Source organism: Hemibagrus wyckioides, linkage group LG28 (assembly GCF_019097595.1).
Source record: "Hemibagrus wyckioides isolate EC202008001 linkage group LG28, SWU_Hwy_1.0, whole genome shotgun sequence".
Taxonomy (NCBI): Eukaryota; Metazoa; Chordata; class Actinopteri; order Siluriformes; family Bagridae; genus Hemibagrus; species Hemibagrus wyckioides.
Window position 1 is genome coordinate 17,129,847 of NC_080737.1, and position 25,891 is coordinate 17,155,737.

At 42.3% G+C, this 25,891-nt stretch overlaps 1 protein-coding gene across 4 annotated transcripts in view; it reads left to right on the forward strand.

The window, feature by feature from the left end:
* Positions 1-497: 497 nt before the first annotated feature.
* dcc (DCC netrin 1 receptor) overlaps positions 498-25,891 on the forward strand; it is a 258,746-nt gene continuing 233,352 nt past the window's right edge. For 2 of the 4 annotated variants that reach the window (XM_058383550.1, XM_058383551.1), the window contains exon 1: positions 498-972. In XM_058383550.1, coding sequence (XP_058239533.1) covers positions 882-972 — 91 coding nt within the window. In that variant the 5' untranslated portion in view covers positions 498-881. The remainder of the gene's footprint in view (positions 973-25,891) is intronic. The other 2 variants (XM_058383552.1, XM_058383553.1) reach the window with 2 other exon arrangements.

The window sequence follows — 25,891 nt, forward strand, 5'->3', positions numbered from 1 at the left end:
TCTTAATGAGAGAAAAAGCAGTCAAGCGCTTTACATTTAAAGATTTTTGTAGAATTTTTTCCTGAAAATCCAATTTTAATGTTTGTTACAGAAAAAAATCCCTGTTTTCTTGTGTGTCATGTCTACACTTGATTAAGGGAAGAAATTTGACTAAACTGTGCTTACAGTAGAAGACTGAAATTCTGGTGTGAACATAGTCTTGAAGCTATTATTATTATTATTATTATTACAGAATAGAGTTTAACTCTCATGTGTAATACAGGGGTGTTAGAAACCGAGAAAGGATTCTAACAGTGAATCCACTTTGCTCACTCCACTCCACTCCGGTGTGTGTGTGTGTGTGTGTGTGTGTGTGTGTGAGTGAGAGAGAGAGAGAGAGACAGGGGGAGAGAGAGAGAAAATCCGTGTCCGGGATTTTGTCTCCACTCTCTTCAGATCAGCGCGTTCGCATAATAACGAGCTGCGCGCGCACCGGACCGGCGGCGCGGCCACAGCTGCCCGTAACAAGTGAAACGCTTCTCTCTCTCTCTCTCTCTCTCTCTCTCTCTCTCTCTCTCTCTCTCTCTCTCTCTGCATCTCCTCCGCCTTTCTGCGCTCTGGAGTCTGGATGTGCGATGGAGAACCGACGCGTTTAACCGGATTCCTGTTGTAGCTGTTGGAGAGCACGAGTCATCTTATTATTTTTTTTCCCCACGCGCTCTCTATTTTCCATCTCTCTTATTTTTTTCTTCTTCTTTGACTTGTACTGTGGCTTTATTTAAAAACAACAAAAACATTTTTGGTCTCCCTTTTACACCCGGAGCTTATGAATTGAAGTTGATTTCGGCGTGTCACCGGGGGAGAAGAGCCGCGCGCTCTTGCTTGCCGTTTCTGCGCACACCATGGCGCGCGCCGGTGGATACGAGCGCGTGAGGAGGGCTCTGGCTGGTGCGGTTTGGATGGCTTTGCTCTGCGTCGTCTCCAGAACGCAGGGTAAGTGTTGTTCGCCACGCGCGCCTCTCTTCCTCCTTGATTTCACGCGCAGCCGCGTCTTTTTTCAAGCGAAGCGCGTGACGCCGTCGCCGGTGGATTTGTTTGAAGTCATTTTTGCACGCGTTTTCTCTTCACACTGCTCACTGAAAGTTGCTTTTCGTGAACAGCGCATGGCGCAGCGTTCAGGACGTTTGTCTTGGTTGTATTGCTTTGACGCTTTGGACAGGAAATTATTTCCCATTTTCTTTTACACGCAAATTCTGTTTCGATCAACTTTGGTTGCTTTAATGCAGATGACGCGCCAGCTGTGGCTGATCCCAACTGACCATATCGTGGTTAATCCAAACGCCTTCCCTAATGCACGTGCACTCCATCAACTCTGGCGCATATCATCCAGCATATATATATATATATATATGTATATATATATATATATACATACCACATACCTGGGCCTATATATAATCCATCGTATTAAGCGCTGTGCGGTTCTCCGTCACGCGCCTTGTTTTTGCGTGAAGGCTGTGCAGCTGAGAGCTGCTGCTTTTTTTTGTTGCAGTGCCACTGGAGCTCGTTTGCTTAAACGGGAGCGCGAGACGAATCCCAGTATTCATTTTTTTGTGTTATTTCTTATTTACAAATTGTTTGTCACATTCACATGATGATGATGATGATGATGATGATGAGGTGTTTTTAAGGCTGCTGTCTCAGGAGTTTATTGCTGAATGAAATCAATTTATTCATGCTGAAGCTTTCTCCAGGATTTATTAAATAATTTATTTGTCCCAGATTTTTTTCTTAAACAAGTTTGTCTTTAGGAGGATTTTTTAAAGCATGCTTTATTTGCCTTTAGCGACTTTCATTAAGTATTCAAGTCAGAGAGAAGCTTTTTTTTCCCCCCTCATTTTTTTTTCTCGCCTCCTCATGGCAATTCGTCTCGTCTGCCACCAGAGGCGCTCTGTTGCGCCATTTTGTAAAAGGATAAAGCGTTTGGAGAACGAATTGTGTCTTACATTCGTACAGTGGATGGATTAAAAGGTTTCAGGGCCCTAGAGGAAGTGTGAATATTAAAGCTCTCTTTTACTCTGCACGCCCCAAACCACATACCTGGGCCCTGGGATTACTGGCATGATGCACTGTTCTTTTAATAGGTTATATTAATACACTCACACACACACACACACACACATTTAAAAACCTACAGTAACCTTTAGAGAGCATTTCGGTTCCATTTTCGTGTTTGAAAATGATGTTCATTTGTACATGATTATTTTTTCAGTTCATGGTCAAAGGAATCACAAATTCACAAAATGCTTTTCCAGGATAAATAAAAGAAATACATATATATATTTTTGACACAAATCCCGTGCTCGTTGCTCATCCTTGCGGTGGAGAAATCGGTGGTTTGGTGAGCAGAGAGATCACACTGACTATCCTGCATGTTTTGAGGCATACATGTTGCTGTATTGTATCAGTGTGTGGTTTGATATTTAGCGTACACACTACTACTATTTACTTCGATGTTGGCTTACGGTGTTGAAAACATCAAGTCATTACAGGATGAGGTTTTGGGATGTAGCCCTGATGTCATGACCACTCACACAGTCTCTCTCTCTCTCTCTAGTCGAGAGGCGCGTTGATCGTCTGCAAATACATCAGATCTCTGTGTGTGAGAGATCTGTGTGTGTGTGTGTGTGAGATCGTTGCGTGTGTGTCCTCCTTCCTCTTTGTTGCATTTTTCACCGGGGAGGGCAATGTGTCCCGCGGCACTGCAAATTGGTTTCTGGCGATTGCTTACCTGAATCCCCAGCAATCCAATTTGCAGCAGGCATTTCATTCAGAAGAAAGCCTGTCTCTGCCTGTTATGCATTTTATCACTTATGCCACAAGAGGTGCACTGTTCCGCTACAGTTACACCACTCATTACGCATTTCTTACATTTCAATTCGTTGCTGCCGCCCCCCCCCCCATAAGACTATTTGTCCTAACTACCTCATCGGGTGATCGCAGTTTGTACCACAGTTATGTAGAATTCTTGAATCCGATTGGTCAGAAGGCTTTGTTTAATATTAATGCACTTGTTCTGATAGGTCATCGTTTCTATAGCAACATCGTAATCCAAGGCTGACGTTAACCAGGGTTTTTGACAGAAAATTTCCCATTGGGATGAATAAAGTATCTATCTAGAAAAATGTGTAGATGTTTACCAAAGTTTTCTGTAAGGAGATGTTTATTGAATCGAACCTTTTATGGAAGGAGTCTCCAGTGTTGTTCTTCCTGCTTTTTGTTTCCGATGCTTGGGAACGATGTTTAAACCTGTTGTAATGCAAATGACACCAGAAACTTTCTCGCTTTCTTTCGCAGATGTTAAATGTAGCCAGAAATGGATGATAAGTACGACGTGACAATTTTCTGATTTGTAAAACACTGGACTCAGCTGTGGTAGCAACAATTAAGCATTTCAAGATATGCTGTTATAAGGAAAATTTAAGGGTGGTAACGAAAAAAAAACGCCACCTCAGTATTGATTGTTTTCCTATAATAGCAAGCATAGTGACTGATTCCTGACTTCGGTGCTCTTCATACTTACATACTCTGTACCTTGCAGCATGCTAATCACAGACTATATGTGGCGAAAAGCTCCAGCATGAATTCATCAGAGTTTTCGCTGCTGTGATATACTATATTTGGCCGTGTAAATGACATTGACGGATGGCTCAGTAATTAACAAAGCCTTGCTAATTTCATGTTGCATTTCATTATGAATACATTATCGCAAACAAGCCAGGATCTGCCTGATCTCCTGTCTCACTGCTTTCATCTGCCAAGGAGAAATGCGAAAAAGAAAAGCATGCTATAGATATACGTGCACATGAGCCGTCTTCTCCGAGGAACGCTTCCCGTTTCCTGTTACCGAAGCCGATGAGCAAAGGTCAGCTCGCTGTTAAAAAGTTTTGACACGGGTGCAGACGTTTCGCTTCATGCTGACTTGCCTGATCGCAACTGGAAACAGATGTGCAGGCTCGTGAGCTGGAAACTCAGCAGATAAATTATTGCAGGTAGATCTCAGCCATATGGGACCTGGATGAACTTTAGTGCTGGCGCTCGTACAGGCGAGGGACGAATTAATGGAAAAACGAACATAAAGTGTGTTAGCAAGGTGTCAGGCCACCACGAGCCACCAGAACATCTGCAGCGCACCTTGGCATCAATTCTACGAGCCTCTGAAATAGTACCGGAGCGAAGAACGACAATTTTTTTCCCAAGAAAAAAGTTGTGATGATGGCACTGGTAGTATGTGATTTGCTTCATGGCCTTGGAGACACATACTTTTGTCAACTCTCTCTAAGGCGTATTGTTTAGTATGCTAGTATGTGAATTAGCGATCAAGTAAGTGTGTTGTTTAGTGTATCAACTCAATGTAAGTGATTTGGCATGTAGCGACAGGTTCAGTTACTGGCAGTGGTGTATGATTTGGGATATAACCGTAGATCCATGGCATATTGTTCTGGCATGCTGTCTAGTATGCTAGTATGTGATGTAGGAAGTATCCAGTTGAGATATATTGTTTAGGTCAGTGATTTGGGATGTAACCATGGAGATACAGCATGTTTTGCCATACTATGAAGTATTGGTAGTATACAATTTTAATTTATTGCCATAAAACAGACTTTTTATTTTTTTTCCATAGTATTAAAGCCAAGCCAAAAAGCCATCAATATTAATGGAATTTTCATTTGAACTTAGCACACTATTAAGTATGTTAGCATGTGATATTAGATCACTGTTAGTGGAACAATATCTGGGATAGAAGTAAGTTCACGTGGTTAAAGTGGCCCAAGGCTCTGGGTTGTTGATTAGAAGGTCAGGGTTCAAACCCCAGCACAACCAAGGGATCTTAAGCAAGGCCCTTAACCCTCTCTGCTCCAGGGGCACTGCATCAGGGCTGACCATGTGCTCTGACCCCAACCTCCAAAGCCGGGATATTCAAAGAAAGAATTTTACTGTACTGTGATGTATATATGGCAAAATAATGGCTTCTTCTTAGTATGCAATTTGAGACACATCCACTGTGAGTGGAATATTATTTCAGAGTAGTCTAATAGCATGTGATTTTCAATGTAGCCATAAAAAACCGTCACTATTAGTGGAATGATGTTTTGGGAAACGTGGTACTATGTGATTTGCGACGTAGCTCCAGAGCTCCAGTCTTTTTTATTAACGCTAGCTACATTCCAATCACATCACCTAGTTTCTCATCAGCCTCCTGTCCAGGCTGTGTTCAGTGTGTGAGTTTTGTGCAAGTCTGCATGTCTGGTTCTGCTCTACCAGCTTCTTTTGTCACTCTTTGTTTGCCTCTGAATTAAGTACCCACATCCAGAGTGTGCCTGAATCCCATTAGTCTTCAGCTAACGTCTGACTCTGACTCACGCAACAGTACACGTTTCTCCTTTCTTCCCCGCTACCTTGATAAACGATGGCGGATTCGGCAGTTCGGCATCAATCCAGGGGCCCCACAGAGCGCAGTAATGGCGTATCGATAGCACCAGGTCCACATTGAATCCCAAACACCTTGATCTGCAAACAATTTGCAATTCAGGTTCCAATTATAGCATGGCTGTTACTGATCAATCCCTGGAGTAAACAAGCTCAGGTTTCTTACAGGCTTCTGAGGATTAATTAGGGTTCTTGCTTCTTGTGTTTTCCCCAGTCTGGCAGCTATCACTGACTGAACAATCAACTGTTTATTTTTTTTGTTTGTTTTGTTTTAGTGGAAAGTTAGTTTTGAAAGTTGAATACGTCTGAAGTCGGTTCAAGTCGTCGCCGAGTTTATCGGCTTCCTGCAAATGACCGAGTTTGTTTGTTTAATTGAAATGAAAAACTGAAAAATGACTTTCGGTAGCTAATTTTGGTGGGACGCGTTTCATGACGGATTACCTCGTTACTTCATTCGGAGATTATCTTCGCAACGGATGTCGTGCCTTTCAGGATTCATTTGGCTTCCGATGAATTTTTCATATTATTTGCTTTTTAATTTGCGTGAGGGTGACAGGTGGATGGCGTGTAATTGTGATGAGATGAACTATCACTTGATACTAAGAATACTAAACAGGAAGGAAGCTCACAGAACATATCATCCTTTATTTCACATCTGTTTCGTCCTACATTGTATTTCTCTTGGCTTTATTAGTCTGATTGATAAACTTGCTGAAAGTTACAAATCTGGACTTGTAATGAGTCTGCAGCATCTTCGAAAAGATGTCTTACAGCATGTATCTTTGGGTACAATGGTGCAATAGTTACCATTGGGTACGCCTTTAGTGTGTTTCCTTTGGGTTGTCTGGTTTCCTCCCTAACCCATAAGTAGGTGGACTGGTTATCAGAGCTCAGTGGCCAGTTTTCTTGTGATGTATCAGAGCTCTATCCATTTTAAGGTGGTTACTGAATGTGCATCAACATGTACCCATCTTTCTTACATGTAAAGTAATGTAACTTGTATAATAATAGTTTGTGTCATTGGTCTAATGCACGGGTGTTCAAACTTATCTGCAAAGGGCCAGTGTGGGTGCAGGTTTTCAAACCAATCAATACCTGGTTCCACTTGTTCAATCAGTTGATCTTGGCTCTCAATAGACTCAGGTGTGGCTTCTGCTTGGTTGGAATGAAAACCTGAACCCACACCACCCCTTTCCGGATAAAATTGGACACCCCTGGTGTAACAGGTTCAAGAAAATTAATACATTTCATACATACTGGCTACATGCAGAGCTGTAGGATTCAAGGCACACCCTGGATTCTTTGCGCTGTCAATGCATCAGTTCAGTTTTCACAAACAAAATATATATTTGTCAAACTTGAGATTTTGGGGGAGGAAATGTTTCTTCTGGGTTCTTAAAGCTCTTTTACCTCATCTCTGCTTGTCCTGGTCTTGGACTTTTCTTGCACTTGACAGTGGAGGTCTTATCTATAGCCCTAACTGTGAGTTAGCATTGGTTTGAATGGCACAAGGTAATCTGAGTTGTTCCACAATCAGGATGTTGAGAAATAGAACAAGACATGACCTTACCCATTTCCCTTCATCAACCAGTACCAAGAATCAAGGTTTTATAATCAATCAGGTTCTGATTCTTTCAAATAATGAATTATTAAGCAATTCTAGCCAAATAATAATGGGCAAGGTTTGTTGCCTGCACAAGCAAGAAAATCAGGGCTTGACTACTTGACTAGACCCTGGTGAGCTCTTTTTCACAGGGGTGGCCATGTGTAACAGATTTCTGGTACATAGCCATGATAAAGGGTCTGAAGACTTTACTTGGTATATATTAAGCTTAGCTGAGTATACACCTGTCATTGTGATAGGGTTATGAATCTACTTAAGAATTCGTTTGCTTTTTAACTGCTTCTGCTTATTAGGTCCTTGGAAATATCTATAATAAGTTATACATCGTTTATTTCGAAGAGCATTCAGTTCTTCTTTGACAAATTGCAGTCCTAATGCTCTGCTTTGATTGTCCTCAAATGCAAGCTCTTAACGCTAACGCCGCCAGCTTACTGATATTCAGAGAGAAACCGAGCTGCTGGAGGAAAAAGCCCTGACCATTATGTCTTCTCAGACCACCATTATCATAAAACATTTCAAGTGGGCTCGAGCTCAACATCTAATCTAAATGATCAAACCCCCCCCACCACCACCACCTCATGTAAATGTCTTGCCTTTCATTAGGTCCCCGAATCTCACCATCCTCCACACTCTGTGATTGGAGACGTAGAGGCTTGATTCCATAAAGCCTGCTGCATCGCTAATCTTCATAAGTGGCCATAAATTTTCGAGCTAGCGTTGCAGGCGGGATGCCTGGTTTGAGGTCAGCGGTTGTAAATCTAGCAGGCAAAACGTGAGGCTGTTCTGGGGTCGGTGCATCACTGGCGGCTGACTCAAACTGTAATGTTTATTTATGCTGGTTCTGTCCTTTACTTCCATGTTCACCTCCCTAGAGGGGAGCACTGCAGCTGTCTTTTTTGCTACGGCTTGCTAGTGGATATCACGGTGCCTTGTGTAATAATAGCTGTAGATGCATCCTGGGAATTCCGACAGCTTTCCAGGCTTTTTTTTGTGCTAACAGATAAAATTCAAGATGGATGGATTGTACGTAGATCAAGGCTTTTTTGGGAGGTTGTTTGATGTAAGAGTTTCTTTGCATGCTAGGTTCATTGCTGCACCAGAGACAGGGTTCAGTGTCGCATGGAAACGAATCAAGGCGTAAATGTCAAAAATTACGCAAGCAGGCTGATAGAGGAAGGAGCAAGATGGTGGGCTGCCTTGAAGGTGAAGAGGAGGGCATGTGGCCTGTGAGATTGTGCTGATTTCCTGGTCATTAGACATAACAAAGTCTCCATGTTATTCACAGTTCATGCTCTAATCACACAGGTCAGCGACTCTGTGAAGTTGTAGAGCACGGTCTGCCCTAATCAGAGGAAGACTATTACATAAAATGATCTAATTACCATGCTAGACCTTTGTACGTGCCTCGCTCTTGCCTTAGTCCAAAAATAGTAGGTGACCTTATAAAAAGGTATCTGCTGAAGAACACCTGAACAGTTTGAGTGCTATGTAGTTAACAGAAGCAAGACCGTGGCTTTAAGTTAACGTTGGCAGCCTTTAGCAATATCAGGCTAAACCTTTGACCCTGGTTTGTCTGTGCAGCTAAGGCTGTTTGACGTTCGTCAACCGATCACTGGGGACAGTTCCAAGACAATCTGAATGTATAGTCAGAAAAAAAAACACATTGGCATGACTGTAGCTTGCGCCTTGTTGCTTCGCATTATCTCAAATTGCAAGGCACATCTCTGAACAGTCGTCAGATCAGAGAGGCTAATTGTGAGTGTCAAGGCAGCACGACCTCAAGGACGTTAGAAAAAGAAAGCCAGCTTCTTTAAAAGTAGCCGAATTGGATCCTGAACAAAGGTTAATTGAGGCGCGCTCCCTGTTTCGTGGTTCGACTCGATTCTTTTCATCACATCAAATGAGCTGCGCTGCTTTTATAGACCAGGCTGATGAGCGGTTTCATGAGGATACAACAAGCAAGGGCTTCCGGCAAAATGAGCTCAAGTGTGGATGAATGATGTATAAAACAACTTCTGACAATTATTTCCCAAAGAAATTTGAGCTCTGAACCATAAGGATCCAACTTCTGCTCTCAGCTACAGATGTCTCTCTGAATCTGTTAGAAAAGTAAAGAAAACTGGATGAAAGTTTGCGGAAAAAAATAACCAGTGACAGCCCTCAAAGGTCAGATCTCAGGGTTCAATGGACAAATAAAGGATATTAGCTTCCAAGAGACAGTTTCTGATAGAAAAAACACTTTTTTAATGGTTCCTCCACAGGGGTAACTGAAGAACACACTGTGTAAGAGTGTTGGACTTCACTGCTGAGTCCTGCTATCTCAAACAAGTGAAGAACCCCTTTTATAAAAGTATTGAAGCACAACTGCAGATTTATTTTTAATGGACAGATCTATTCCAGTGGTCAGTTCTTGGGGATGGGGAAAGGTTCTTTAAGGTTTTGGTGGATAGGTAAGGGTTGTTAGTTTTCAGGAGACTCTCTCTGAATTGGGAAACACTTTGAAAATGTGGAAGGTCCTTGGGTTGTCCTTCCCCGAGAACCATTAAACATAGAGTATATGCTGTCACTGCAACAGCTCCACAAGAAATACAAAACACTTTCATATATAATATATTTAGTCCAAAGGATGTTTTCTTTGTTTAAGGATTCCCATAGAACTTGCAACCAAACAACCCTTACCCCTAAATTGAAAAAAAGGTTATTTGGTGGTTCTTTAAGGATTTTTTTTTTGGATAGTCTTTTCTTCACGTATCCCAGCTGAGGAAGCTGGGGTCAGAGCGCAGGGGCAGTTATAATACAGCTTCCCTGGAGCAGAGAGGGTTAAGGGCCTTGCTCAGTTGCCCAACAGTGGAGCTTGAACCCCAATCCTCTGATCAACATCCCAGGGGCTTAACCACTTGAACCACCACCACTGCCCCCAACAAACCATTCTTCTGGGTTCTTTAAGGGTACACTGGAGTCTCTGGGGGATTCTTTCTCCCAAACACATTATTTAAGGATTTCCTGTAAAACTACAAGCAAAGAACCTTTAAAGATTCCAAATTTCAAATTGCATCAGTTCAGGCTTCATTTCCAGATGATTCCTGCTCATCTATTTTTAATAGAAAATACCAAAATTACAGAATATATATAGAAATTCAACACACCACTCACCACTCACAGCATTTTTAATCCAAAAGCAACCCTCTTTTTTTTCTTTTTTTTTCTCTCCTCCGTCCTCCAGTTCAGTCCAATCTGATTCTGGATTTCTGCTTGCGGCTTCTCAGGGCTTGTTCAATACGGTGTAGCTGTAATGACTGAGCAATGGGCTGGATTGCAACAAATCATTTGCACTAAATTGGAATTAGAAAATCAATGTTCTAGAGTTTTGTCCTTATGCCACATAGTGCCTTTTTGCTTTATTACATTTACTGCCATGCTGTAAGTCGCTGATGCAGAGGATCAGAGCGGGACATAAAGGCTAGAGTGAACTGTCACATTAGCCGGAATATAAGCTGCTTATACACATGATACATGCAGCACATTAGAACATCGACGCTTTGGACCATCCGCACTATGTCTAGCATTACTCCGTGGGTTGGTTTATAATGCAGGTGCCTTATGTTAGTGATCGAGATGTTCACTTTTGACAAAATAAATCATTAGATAACAGCCGGTTCAATCGCAATTCTTTCCTTGCCTTTAGAGATCTTGATGCATGTTTTTTGGTATAAATCCACTTTGTGATGATTTCTGTGGTAAAACCGCTTTCCAAATAAAACTGAAGCTAAAGGAAGCTTATGTCAAAATTCACACGAATGCAAATACAAGAAGTACAATTTAGCTGCAAAATCTCACAATATTCAGTCAAACAATATGGCAGAAGTAATTTTTCAGAAAACTAACATGTTTCCAGAATGTTCTACAGACCTATTGTTAGCATCATTAATAAGAGCTATTATTTGGGGAAAATGTTACAGCTTAACCTTAGAATCTGTTGAGTTTGTTACTGAATATTCCCAAATGCTTTGTCTTATTAAGGTTACAGCGAAGTCCAAGTAAGTCTTTCAGTAAGTCTATCTCTCTATCCCCCCATCCTCGTCTCTCTCTCTAATACACACTCTCTCTCTCTCTCTCTCTCTCTTGCTTTTTTATTCTCTTGTTCTCCTTATCTTTTTAACACCCCTGCTCTCTCTCTTTCTCTATCCCCCTTCTGTCTCTCTCCGTTTCTCTATCCCTGCCTCTCACTCTCTCTGTCTCTCTCTCTCTCTCTTCCTCTATCCCCCGTCTGTCTCTCTCTCTTTCTCTATCCCTCTTCTGTCTCTCTCTCTTTCTCTGTCCCCGCCTCTCTCTCTCTCTCTTCCCCCTTTTTAATGCTCTCTTGTTTTCTATTGTCTTTTTCTCTCTACCTCTCTAACAACCCCCTTCCCCATCCATTATGGAGCCTGAGATCTCTTTGCTTGATGCTGCAGGCTCTCTTTAGGCTTGGTCCATTTCCAATCCCTTCACCTGTGCAGCTGAACATCATCTATTTGCTTTTCCAGCCTGATGCTCTTCTTGGAACACAGTTCATTCTTCCTGCTCATCCAATCAGAGCTTGGCCCAAAATCAAACCTCGGGAAGGTCTTTACTGTGTTATCTGTCGAAACCCTGTTCAGCAAAACCTCCTTCGCAAAGTCTGGAGAAATTCGGAAAGGCTGAAAATCAGTGGGATGAACGAAGCGGCACCTCAGAATAAACACGTATCACTGGGGTTACCAAGCAGATGCATGGAGAGCGACGCAGCTGATTGGAAATAAAAGCGCAGCTTAGTTTCCCTGAGTGAAAATGTGCGACAGCTTTTTGTTCTGCCAGCGATTTAAGTGCGCAAAAAAAAGAAGAAAAAAGAAAAGAAAAGAGAAACGATTGTGTAAGTGAATTCTGCTGTTCTGTGGTTGTCACTGGGTTTCTTGCTGCTGCTGGAATGACAGCACCGTGGGGGGGACAATGGACTTGTTTAAACATACCTGTGTGTGTGTGTGTGTGTCTGTGTGAGAGAGAGAGAGAGAGAGAGAGAGAGAGAGAGAGAAAAGAGTCAGCTTTAAATATGTTGCAATTTAGTGTTCTTCAGTCTTTGTGCAGCCTTCAAGCTGTGAACAGCATTGATGTGTGTGTGTGTGTGTGTGTGTGTGTGTAGCATATCAGCATATCTGACAGGGCCTCTGTTTTTTCCCCCACAAATACTGAGGCTTTTATTTAAAAACTAAATGAGCTAAAAGGTTTTCAGTTGGCTTCTGAGGTGTGTGTGTGTGTTTGTGTGTGTGTGTGTGTTTGAGAATAGCTTCCAGCTTGCTGCATAGATCTATACGAGTGATTCAGGGTTCAGGTGGGTAAAGATCGCTCACCGTTCACTGTATTGTTTTTGTTTGCGTTCTCTATCAGCTGTGGAACCGAGTATTTTTTTTTCCAGCATGAACACAACATTTTCTTTTCTTCAGCCTTTGAACGCCATGCGTCAGCAGGCAGCTAATATAACACTCATAGGCGCCTATTCTACATATACTAATCAATCTCATGACCTTTGCAGGCAGCCCGCGCCATCGACAGACCAAAAGTTCAACCGCCGGGAAGAAAGAGCGCTTCCCTGAGTTTGATTTCTGATCCTTCTGACTAATAAACAAACGTCTCGCGAAGCCCGGGTTTCAACCAGACGACTAAATGTCACGAGAGTGTGAAATATTCAACACGTGGAAACATCGCGCATCGATTGTGATGGATGTTTTTGCCGCGTTAGATGGTGGTGGTTCAAAAGGGACTTAACCTTTAAAGCCGCGTTCAGTCGTATCGCTCTACCGTAGCCGTTTCGCTTCGGCCGCAATCGTTCCTCTGTAGCTTGTATTACGTCGCTCCTTAAAGTGGATCTTTACAGTATAATATTAAGTGTAGTGATTTATTAATTAAAGCTACGTTCACACGTCATGCATTTACGCTTACATTTCTGGCCCTTATCCAGAGCGATGTACAATAAAGTCTCTATTAATGAATACAGGGAAAATAAGGGCTAGTTTAATTGTTTCAGGAAGAGGTAGGTCTTCATCCATTGTTTGAAGACGGCCAGTGAGTCAGCTGTTCGGACATCTAGGGGAAGTTTATTCCACCGCCTCAGTGCTGGAACAGAAGAGTCTTGATGTATACCCATCTCTTACCCATGATACCAACGTTGCCTTCAGCATGTGTTCAAAAGCTAGGTGATTTTTTGGGTGTTTTTTTGTTGATAGATTGGTGGCGTGGGTGGTCTGTTCTATTTTTAGCCCAAGCTTGGTGGCACGACTTCCTGTGAGGACCCTTGACATGGAATGCTTGGCTTTGGTGAGTTTTTTGTAAGCAGCCATGCAGTTTACATACGCTTCGTATCGGTCATATTTTTGTGCGGCTGGAACGGATTATCTGCATTTACATTATTTCTTATGAGAAAATTCGTTTCGCAATACAGATTTAAATGCCTTAGGAACCTGCCTCCAGAACCAATTAAATTCCTATGCCGAGGTTCCACTGTAAATGAGGACTGTGATACCTGCTGCGGTGAATCTCCTTCCTGTTGTTTCCCAGCAGCAGGATGTTGACCGAGAGCTTGGCCTTAATGAAGAAAAAATGCAATAACAACAAAGTGAGAGAGTTCAGTGAGGAAAGAAAGGAAAGAGCCAACCAGCAAGCACAGAGTCTATAGATCAAGGTGGTGGTGGTGATGGTGGCGGTGGAAACAGCTGTCTTGTGCAGTCTGGAGGAAAGAAATAAGAAAGTGTAGCTCGTGGTGAACGGCTCAGTGGTGATGTAGTGGCCGATTTCAGTGGGAGATGAGAGCCTCTTGGCTGAGAAAGCAGCTGTAATTAATGGAGGATGATCAGCACTGATGCCTTGACATTCTCGCCTAGAGCCTTCCTGAAAGTGACAGAAATGGAGAGAGAAGAAAAGGGTAAAAAAAAAGTCCAGGTAGAGTGAGTGAGAGAGAGAGAGAGAGAGAGATGGCTGATATGATATAAGTGAACGGGTGGAAAAAAAGAGAGAGAAAGAGAGAGGTGAGGGTACTTTAGATCTCAATTATCATGCTTTCCTCATGCGAGACCACCATCATTCCTGAGGCATACGTCCAACACGGAATGCGGTTTTCCAGATAACGAGCTAGCGTTTTAATTTACCTGAAGGCTTTTAAGATCTCCGCACGTCTCGAAGATTGACGGTGAAATATTTCCCGCCTGATACTCATCTGTCGGCGAACAGCTAGGTGTGTGTGTGGCAGCAACATGGACGAGTCGGTGTTTATATCGTCCAGACGTCTCATCCATCCACGAAATCGCAGCAGATGCCAAGAAACAGGATTGAGACAAACACGCTCGGGCCCTCCGGTGTTTCATGAGCCTTTCTTCCTTCGCTTTACTTTTTTTTTCCCCTCTTGTTTTGATTCGCACCAACCCACACAGACATATTAGCACACCGTCATCCGCAATGAGCAATCTCCTAGCCTGTGTTGTTTTTTTGTTCTCTCTCTCTCTCTCTCTCTGTGTGAGCTGAACTTGACAGGCTTTTTCATATCAGTTTTATCTACTTCAGGTCCAGTCTGGCAGAGTATATTGTTCTTCTGTCCCTCATCACCCGCTGAAGCCTGAAGTCAGCTAGCAGCTTGTCACCATCGCGCTGATACGCTGCGCTGGATACGGATGAAAAAGCTGCACAGGTTGCTGGAGATCTCAGGCTGTGGAGGATATGGTGAAGAATGTTATTAGACGCTTCTCAGTGCAGCGTCGTCAACTGGAGGATCGCGAGAAAGCGATACGACTGCAAGAAGCGAACCATTATTTTGGACGTACTTTTGGTTAAACAGTCATGTGGAGCAAACTGCACCAAATGACAGGATATTTTTAGAAACACTAGCAAGCTCTATGGTTTTTTATCTTCTTAAGCTTTTCTTTCTAATACATTTTTTTCCATCTTTTGCCTCAACGAACAGTCAATCCAAGTAGCTTAACCTTCAAGTCCTTCTCGATTCACCAGGATCTCAGTCCATGTAGAACGTTCCGGCAGCAGGTCATGATCTTCTTTCCTTCCTGCATGTGAATTGAAAATGCGTCTTTTTTTGTTTAACTTGGAAAAAGCTTTGAAACTGAAGGTGTCCTCTTGCATATTAATGGCGAGGTGAACTTTTTGATGTCTAAGGGCTTCTCTGGACTTCGTTTGATCCTGAGGAAGGTGAAGGAAGAGACGGAGAGAATCAGACACGAGGGTGATGGAGAATTCCGTGTCAGTGAGCTTTTACTCGGTCGATCCGGAGTCAGAAATTGCTTTATTTTGTGGCTTTTCACAAATTTGCTAATTTTTTTGGTGCTGTCCTACAAGCACAGGATTCTTCTTTTAAGCTCCTCCCAGTGAAGGCACATATGTAGTGACTCTCTATCCATGCTACTCATGTTCCCAAACTCTCTGCAAATTTTAAAAAATTGCAGGTTCCTCTGAATTTTTCCTCAGAGTTTGCTTAATTTTGTGCTAAATTCTGCAATCTTAGAGGGCCTGAATACTGCAACAGCGAATGTTGAAAACGTGCCAAGAAAATCTTAATGTGTCATAAAACGTTAGAGCCAATCCGGTTGCGATATGCAAATGCAGGTGGTTTCTAATTTGCATATTAAAAAAGAAGGATCAGGATCATTCCTGAAGCATACGTCTAAAACAGAATGAAATTTTCCCGATAAAGAGCTAGCGTTTTAATTTACCGAAAGGCTTTAAAGATCATCACAGGCTGATGTGCCGCACGTCTCGGCGTTCAATTCCTTGGGGTGTGTTAAAAGTGTTACTGTGTCATAAAACGTAAGAGCCAATCCGGTAGCAATATGCAAATGAAAGTTGTTTCTAATTTGCATATTCGAAAGGAGAAATCGGGATCCTTCAGTAGTTTATCGATTTATCCTTAAACCTGCAGTGTCTTTTTAGTGACTTCACCTGTTTAAACCCCTGTCCCAAGCGTCTTTATCTAATGCATCTTGTTATTTTTTACCGCGTCTTGGTTTCTGTATCAAGTTGTCCGTGATGATGATAATCTTGGCACACGGTTCGCGGGGCACTGACCGTGTTCGGTCGCACGACTCTTGCGGATTAACAGCAATTCCAAATGAGCAATGCACCTTATAGAAGTGAGTGTAATTGAGTGCGAAAGAGAGAGAGATGGGGGGATAACGGACAAACAGACCTCGACACACACATCAGTCACGGAATAAAAGGCGAGCCGATGACACGAGACGCTTAAAAAAAGAGCCTCGTGTTCAAAGGGTCAGCGCTCATTTCCATCACAATCGCCTCTCGCACACCCATCTGTCCAAGCTTGGCCTGCTCCCAGTGAGGTGTGTGTGTGTGTAATAGTCCTGTTTGTCTGTATCGCTGTTGTAAGGTTGTACTTTTAAAAGCTGGGCAGAGTTTCATGTCTAAGATGCTGTTTGTTTTCATGTTTGCTAGCGTGTTATTGATTGCTAAACTGGAAGAACTCTGTTGTGTGTGTGTGTGTGTGTTGGCTGTACCAACTCGTTCCTGCTCTAGCTGAATGGATCTATGCTAATTTTCCTCTGAATGATTAACAGCCAGTGCGAGGTTGTGGGTTAATTTCGCTGCAGCGGGAGCTTAATATTGTCAAATTTAGTCATGCTCTGCTAGCAGACAAATAGCCAGCTCTCACTCAGCTACACTGTTTGTGTGTGTGTGGTGGTTGAACGTCGAGGGGGGGTCCACACGGCACCATCTATAACATCAATTTCCCCGTAGCTGAAACAGGCAGAGCCTCGCGTTAGGAAATCGCTCATAAACGTCCGATTCTGCGTCTCTGCCTTCATTTCTCACCATCTGCTGAGTTACGACTTCGCCCCCTACACACACATCCATATCTGCAGTAATCACAAGCAGCTAGAACATACACACTTTTCATCTCGCACACCATTATACAACTCTCGAGCTGCACACATCCTCAGCGATTCCTCCGATGATTTAGACCACACTGTTTTTATTTGATTTTTTTTTCCCGTTGAATATCGATCCGAACGAAGACGATGATGAAGACAAAGACGAAGCGGTGCTGAGTCACCTCTGTCTCGCACCTCGCAGCGATCAGCAACTCTGTTCAGCTCCACTCATCATAACCCCGCATTAGTCTGCGTAGAGATGCATAACGGCGCTCGCTAATGGACCAGCGAGGTACTTGACTGTCATGGGACAGTTTTAATGAACTGTTCGAGCTTTGATGGAGGCCAGAATGAGACACTTGTTTATTCAGACCGAGTCGCTGTGATTATAATCATAATCACCTTCCCTTCTGAAACGACCTGAAAACCCGAACGCACCATCGCCAATGCCTTCTCGCGTTAAATGGGGCTGCGTTTCATTTAGACCGATTCGGTCACTTCACCAGCTGTTAGGACACGTCAAGCTGGGGACATTTTATGCTTTTCTTACTCATAACTCAATGAAATGACTTTTTTTTTATTTCTTTTTTTATTTTTGCTCTAACTCCTCATTTCTCTTTAGCTTTATACACATTTTTTGTGGATAAATGTATATACTCATTTTCTTTTCATGACGTGATACATCAAAAACTAAATGGTTATTTATGCTGGTTGTCTTTCTTTCTTTCTTTCTGTCTGTCTCTTTCTTTCTTTCTTTCTTTCTTTCTTTCTTTCTTTCTTTCTTTCTCTGTCTGCTGTCTATGCCTGTCTCTTTCTTTCTTTTTGGTCTGTCTGTCTGTCTTTCTTTCTGTTTGTTTGTCTTCTTTCTTTCTTTCTTTCTTTCTTTCTTTCTTTCTTTCTTTCTTTCTCTGTCTGCTGTCTATGCCTGTCTCTTTCTTTCTTTTTGGTCTGTCTGTCTGTCTTTCTTTCTGTTTGTCTTCTTTCTTTCTTTCTTTCTTTCTTTCTTTCTTTCTTTCTTTCTTTCTTTCTTTCTTTCTTTCTTTCTCTGTCTGCTGTCTATGCCTGTCTCTTTCTTTCTTTTTGGTCTGTCTGTCTGTCTTTCTTTCTGTTTGTCTTCTTTCTTTCTTTCTTTCTTTCTTTCTTTCTTTCTCTTTCTTTCTCTGTCTGCTGTCTATGCCTGTCTCTTTCTTTCTTTCTGTCTCTCTTTCTTTTTGGTCTGTCTGTCTGTCTGTCTTTCTTTCTGTTTGTTTGTCTTCTTTCTTTCTTTCTTTCTTTCTTTCTTTCTTTCTTTCTTTCTTTCTCTGTCTGCTGTCTATGCCTGTCTCTTTCTTTCTTTCTTTCTTTCTTTCTCTGTCGGTCTGTGTGTCTGTTTCTTTCTGTCTGTCTGTCTGTCTGTCTTTCTTTCTTTCTTTCTTTGCAGCGACTTATCCCTCAAAGACTACAAATACACATACACAAACACACTCTATAGCCACAAATATCCATCCGTTCTGTTTCCCTGAACACAAGCCCACGCAGTCGCTTCCTCGTGCACCCGGTGTCGACCACCTGAGCCTCGAAGCAGCAGGCCCGGCTTCTTATTGCGCACTCTGCAGGGGGGGCTGCCGTATAATCAAGCACACTGTCTGTCATTTCTCTTTCTGTACATCCCCCCTCCTTCCTCCTTCCCCATGCAGGTCTAATCCTGGCCTCAGTAATTAGCGTGCGGCTCTGTAAAGCCAGGTTGCTCTAGGTGTTTGTGTCTGCGGCAGCTGGCCATTCTCCATGTGGGATCATTAACACGTTGTATGCTCAGTTGTCCTCTGTCTCTTTCTTAAAACCAAAAAAAAAAAGATAGAGAAAGTCCACGGGCGTGGCGCCGAAGTAGTCTTTCCGCTCGGCACCGCGTTGAACAGATTATGACGAACGACAGTCTGGGGCTGTTTCAAACGCTGGAACTTATTTTCTCCGTGCATGTTCCACTCGCACTATTACTCCTGCTAAATCCAATCAGGGAAGCCCAGAGGCAATTGTATTTCATTAATAATTTTAGTTAGCGCTGGAGAAATGAAGAGTGAAGGAAGGAAAATGAAATGAAATTAAAAAAAAAGTCTCTGCTCATCGTTGGGGTTTTTTTGTGCTTTATTTATTTATTTTTTTAAATCGCCGGCACACGAGACAAACTGCTGAATCTCCACATTGTAATGAAAGCGTGATCTGCATCATTAGTGCTTTTGTTTCAGTTGTTTGGCTATTAGGGCAAAGCGGATTGGATTTAACGGATGCAGCGCTAAAAAGAACGGATATGAGTGGATCCTACAGTGCACCAAACGTTCTGATAAGTTTCTGCTTTGAGAACCGGGAAGCCACGCCTCTTTCCGGACAATTAGCAATTGAATTTTTTTAATAATGCATATAATGTTTCCATAGTAACAACTTACACAAGGATCCTGTATCGACAGAGCTAAAAATGGCGACACAGTGAAGGCATTTGTGTGGCATGTGGAATGAGTCTCCAGTATGAGTTTGTTAAGCTGTACGCTCCAAGTTTTGGGTTTGGGGGGGGGTTCAAGTAAAGAAATAAAGAAGTGGGGTTATTTTATTCACAAAAGGTTGTGGTGAAGAGCAATAAAAGACTTTTTTTTTTAATTGGAATTGAGCCAACTTTGAGTTAGTAGGAGCAACTCAGCCTCGTATCAGGCCACAATAAAGAAACCAGTTCCACTGAAGAAGTCTGTAATGTAAACAGATTTACTTTAAAAGTCAAAAACTAATCGCAATAACTTTTTTCCCATTTGGTGCTTGGCCCCCAATTAATATTTGAAATATTTTTTTAGTTTCAATATTGCATGTAAAGTTTGGAGTTATAGAGCAATATTGGTGTAAGAGGAAAGCCAAAATGTTAAAAATATAAAAAATATTCTAGGTCGGATTTAATTAAAAAACAGTTTGGGGTCAAACGGAGCATTTTAACTAGTAATGAATAGAAAATTAATAGTATTAATAGAAACAAACTAGTAATATTAATAGAAAAATTGGCCAGAAGTATTGGATTTATACAAAATCTGCTCTCTCTCTCTCTCTCTCTCTCTCTTTTTCTCTCTTTCTGTCTTTCTATTCTGTCTGTCTCTCTCTGTCTCTACTCTTACTCTACTCTCTTTCTCTCTCTCTCTCTCTCTCTCGCTGTCTGTCTTTTCATCAGATTGATGATTTCTTCCACTCATTTCCATCCACCAGCATCATATTACACCTCTGGGGCGCTTCTTAATCCGAGTAAACGAGCAGATCTGATCTGATTAGCGTTGTAGTGTGTTATCAGATTACAGACAAATATGTTTTCTTATTCAGATTCAGATTGAAACAATTCAGGCATTCTTCTCTGCTACGCTGCACTTGTACAAAGATTAATGAAGAAAACTTTTTGTTAGTTTTTGAAAATTTACACCTTTACCAGCGTAATGTCGTAGCCTTCAGCCGTTAGCTTGTTGTCTGATTGTGTTCACCTGTTTTGTGCTTTCTCTTTCTCCAGTTCTAGCTTTGATTAATGGGATTCTAAGCATCTCCTTAGGTTTGAACCCCTTGCCGTTTTTTTTTATTTCTGATTACGGATTATCTTTGATTATCTCTGCTTGTTTTTTATATATATTTAATTCATGCTGTGTATTTGGATTATTATGATTTCACACACTCGCGGTCCTCCTAATCAATTCTCTGCGTGTTACACTGAAAACTTCTGCTAGGCTTTTTTGCGAAATGTTTCAGCAGGTATAGTATTTCTTTTATAGTAAATCTTTTATTCCCTGAACCGCAATTAACCTTGAGGGTGTGTAGGATGGGGCAGGAGAGCGCACACATTTCTACAATCACAGCTTTATTTGACTGGAAAGTTAAATCTGGGACGTCGGGCTTCTCTTTAGCGTCCACAGCGTTTCAAAGTTATTGGCTCATCAAGGTTGATTGGGCTGAAAATACTGCACAGAAATGCTTACACACCACAACCAGGCAGCGTGAAACAACCCCTTTCTCGATTCCGTGCTTTTTTTTCCTCCCTTTCTCTGAAAACCTTTTCTAACCTCATTCAGCGCCCGATTGTATCATCCTAATGAAGTCATTATGCCTGAGCGCCAATCAGTTCATCCAAGCCATTGTTTTCTCATAGTACTCATCTGTGCATTCAGGCTGTTGTGTCCTTTGTCCCTCGCGGGCATCAGCGCTCCCGCACTTACCAAAGGGACGGACCCCGAGAGCCACGGACCTCCTGTGGCACATTAAGGGGATCGGAGAGAGACAACAGGCCAGGAATAGACATCTGCTCCTGTCTTTTCTTTCACTTAACCCCTCCTCCTTTTTTTTGTTTGGTCCTCTCCTATGGTGTCCCTCCTTTGATACCCAGATGGGACTGGAATCAGGTGGGCAAAAAGTGACTTCATGCTGCGAGCGTGTGTCTGGTGGACGCAGGAGCTTAATTCCCTGTACACATGGGTTCTTATGATGATTAAAGGGGGTTTGAGTGCGTGCGTGCATGCACATTTATGTGAGTGTGTGTGTGTGTGTGTGTGTTGGTCCACACAAGCTCAAGATGCAATATGGCCCTTGACTAGCGGCAGGAGGCTGAGGCGGCGTCTTCCACAATGGCAGCCGGCAGACAAACAGAGAGGGCTTAAGAGATTTCAGTCCCATTCTCTGTCTTCGTTTCTCTCTCTCTCTCTCTCTCTCTCTCTCTCGTTCTGTTTTTCCTGCCAGAATGGCCATCTGCAGCATGACCAGTAAAGGTCCTTGCATCTGGTTGCAAACACTCCCCCTTTTTTTTGTTCAAAAAAACCCCCAACACTCCAAAACCCTTTCCATCGGTTGCCATGTCTTTGTCCCACAAACCTCCAGGAAGGATGGAACTGACCCACAGCATCAAGTTTCTAACACAGACTTCAGACCGCATGCTTACGACACACTTAACAAGTGACCTTATCCTCACCGCTTCTGATTAATTTCTGTTGCGTAAGCACTACAGGAATAAAAAGCGCTCCAGTGCAGCCATATATACGACAACAGTTGTAATAACAACACGGGTCACTTAAAGAGGCAGTTTGTAATTTTTTCAGGGCACCCTTGGTAATATCCAATCGCTAAGAAATCAGTGTTGAGCGTACCAGAACCGACTCCGCCATCCATCTTCAAATTATACACGTCTCATGAGGAGGGTTTTTTTTGTTGTTTTCATTTTAATAAAAACAAGAGGTGAAGAGAAATGGCTTTTTGGTCTGGGCCAGAAATTGTAAAAAAAGAAAAAAAAACTTGAGCTAAAGAAATTAGCCCTAAATCCAGTGTATATGAATATCAGTACATAATGTTCTTTAACAAGTCTAATTGCTAAAGTTCTTGAAACACTTTAAGATGTTACATACTGCCACTTTAAAGGTGTAAAATTTAACAATGGGTCAGTGTATAAAGCATCTTTGCGGTTTATTTCTTCTTGCTTGCTGAAAGTTGGTGAATCGATTTTTAAGGAATATTTTAAGGAATTTTTGTACACTACAAAAAATGGTCATGGAGCATTCAACAACAACAAAAACCCAGATGGTGTTTGGTCATGTTTTTAATGTCACTTGGCCTGGAGCAGTTCTCTAGCAAAATGTCATCGCGTCTCAAATCATTCCTTGCGTCACTCGGCCAAGCCACCGCCCGGCACTTTGCCCATCAACGCGTCTCCATCTTTTGTACAAACGCATCTATCAAAGCAGATCATCCATGTTGACTGTATTGACTAGCGAGTGTAATTGCGGTTCCTTGTAACATAATCCTGACCAAGGTAGGTAATTACATTCACTCGCAAATAATTCGATCTCCATCGCCTTGGGGCGCTGGAACGTTTTGTTCTCCATTTAATAGTTTTACCGCAGTACACAGCCTGTAAATTAATCATTGCAGAGGTTGGGTGGGCGGGCGAGGTTGGCGGCGTCTGCGTGCCAAACTGCTATAGAGGGAAACCCATAGGCGGACTAGACGGCTGGGGTTCATTCATTCGAAAGGAGATTAAAGCGCAGCCTCGCTCTATTTCGGTGACAAATTAAACTCGAGGAGGTTGTTATGAGGGGCCTTTCCAGAGTGCCGCCCTCCTCTTCCTCGCTTCAATCAGAGTCCTGCTGCCCACAGAATCTTCTGACCCCGCGCCCCATTCTTTCCTTGTCGCCTCTATTTCCTGCCGATCGGCGAGAATTCATTTCAGAGGGCTTAACCTCAGCAATGTCTTAATGAATAGAGGCCATGTCTGAGCTAAGAAGACTTATGGGGTTCGAAAACCCCGGAGGCGCTGTGAAAGACCCACATACTCCGGCTGCACATCATTTCTCTGAGATGTTAAGCTGGAAGCCAAAGAAAGGACCGGACCTAAAGCCGCGAAGTTGATAAGCGTCCGGATTTCCGAGCCTTGATTGAGCAAACGTATATATTTTCAGCCAGCTCAGAGAAATCCCTCTCCGAAAAGAGCCACGAGTCGTAGTCGGTGTGTAAAGCAGGAAGACGGGTTTGAGGTTTTCTTTTTTACTGCTGCGAGAATGAAAATGAAAATCATTCAGAAACAAATACTCACGGTTCCTGCAAGTCTTTCTCTTATTACATGCACCACAGAGCAGTTAAATCTCAAAGAAACGCTGCTAGTAGGCTAGCACTGTGGATACAGCCGTCTTCTTCTTCTTCTTTTTTCTTCTTCTAAATCTCAAAACGTCTGAAAATATGGAAAGTCTCTGAGTAAAAAGAAGCAAGACAGTAACATACATATTAATGTATTTTTAATATATTTTCACCTGTTTTGTTAGCCACAAGCTAACCACACAGGATTTCTAAAAAGAATGTAAGCTCTATTTAGAAATGCTTTAACTCCATAATGCTAGCTCTCAAGAAAACATGAGCTGACTTCCTGGAATTGTATCATCTCTACACAGCAAACTAGAGGAATTAAAAGATTGTTCATATTCATACGTTTTAATAAATATTCATAATATTTACTGCAAGAGCTAGTAAGTTAAGCTAATGAGCTAGAACAGTATCTGCCCCCTTTGTAAGCTGGAATGCTATCCAGTGAGCTACGGTAAAGCTAGTTTAAATTCTGTTAAATTCTGCTAGCTAACCTGACATAATTTGTGAGATTTTTCTTTTCTAAAAAATCACTAGGCTAGCAGCAAATCTCTTAACTTCAGGCGATTTCCGAAAGTTATATTTATAAATGTTTTTAGCTGAGATTTTTTTTAAGCCCAGTTAATAAATGCTCATGTTTTTCATCGCTAACTCTAGCCCAATGGCATATGTGTTAGCAACTGTGCTAGTGTGAGCTAACCTGACAGGATTACTATGACGGTTTAAGTCATATTTGTAAATGGTTACAGCGCAGTAAACAGCTAAGCCAGCTAGCATTAAATAGACAGGAAAATTATAGTTGATTATTAAGTGAATTATTTTTACATGCTTTATCATGTTTGTAATCATTGCTAACGCTAACTGGGTATCTAACAGTATTTTAGCTTAGCTGGATGTTTGAGTTTGAGCCTTACTCACTGTCCTCTACTGACGGCGTGTTTTCTGTCTTTAGTGCGATATCATCAGCTTGTGTGTGCTTTTTTTTGTCCTCCTCCCTCTCTCTCTCTCTCTCTCTCTCGTCTCCCAGCACCCTTTTCATCATCTCCAGCCTGCTCTGTCTCAACCTCGCTACCACTGTTTAGAAAGATTTTTCTTTCTCCGTCTCTGGTGCTTAAAGGCCAAAGTGTTCTCATCTTTTGGCAGCTGCCAGGCCTGTCAGCTTGAAGGCTATGTGGAGCGCTTTTTAACTTCTTCTGAGTGTTAATTTCTAAACCGCAGCACTAAAGAAGACGAAGAAAGAATAAACGGTGCTACTTTTTTTCACAGGGAGATCTAAGTGAGGTCAAGGATGCTTGATACAGGATTACACGCAGCTCGCTGGCAAAGCTTCCAACTGCGCGAGGTTCTGCTCTCTACATACTTTGAGGATTTGTCGAAAGGGGAATATGCACGGCTAATATATGTAGCGGTGTCTAAACTTGCAGCACAGGGAATAATGCTAGTCTAAAAAGTCCTCAAGAACAAACTTTTTCAAAAAACTTCATAAAGAGGTCAGTTTTCTTACTTGCCCTTTTTCTGACTCCTCTATATCAAAAGGCTAGGAATAAATCATAGGCTGCAAGCCGTGAAAAACATTCCCTGTGGTTTAGAGATGCTAACGTAGTTGGTAGAGATGCTATTAAACATTTAAGCACGGTTCAGATGCTCAGAGCTGTCTCTTCAGCAATGCTAGTGGTGTCTGCTAAGCTTTTTATTTTTTTGTCTTTTTTTTCGCCGATGCATGAACAACGATTCATTTTAGGCATGTTTATAAATCAAGCTCCAGCAGAAGGAGGGCTCTAATTTGATTATATCCTGCCGCCATTTATTCCACTCACAGCAGCCATGATGACACCTCTCTCTCACTAATGAATCGATCACAGAGTGAAAAATGTCACTTTGCGCCGCAGTTCGTAAAACAAGTCGAAAGGCTTTTTAAGGGCATCATTAGCTCCAGAAACCAAATAGAGTCGCATTAAATCCGTGCTCGCAGTCAGAGCGCCTCGCACAAATCCTCCGTCATCATTTCAGCAGAATAAATCAAAGAAATATTTGTTCTCGCAAATTAGCATGCATGGCCAAGTTCGAAAAGGAGCTGGCTTAGAAAAGGTTGCCGTTAAAAGTTCTGGAGGGCTAGGAGGTGTGCCGACAGTCGAACACGACAGCGGTAATTAGCTTTCATGGGTCAGTCTACCACTTTACACCACACCAGATGTCTGACAAGAGCGCTAATAAACCGTTCCTCTGCGTGTCTCCCTCCAGCCTTTCAACATTAGCCTATTCCAATTTCACAAACACAGAAATCCATTCCTAT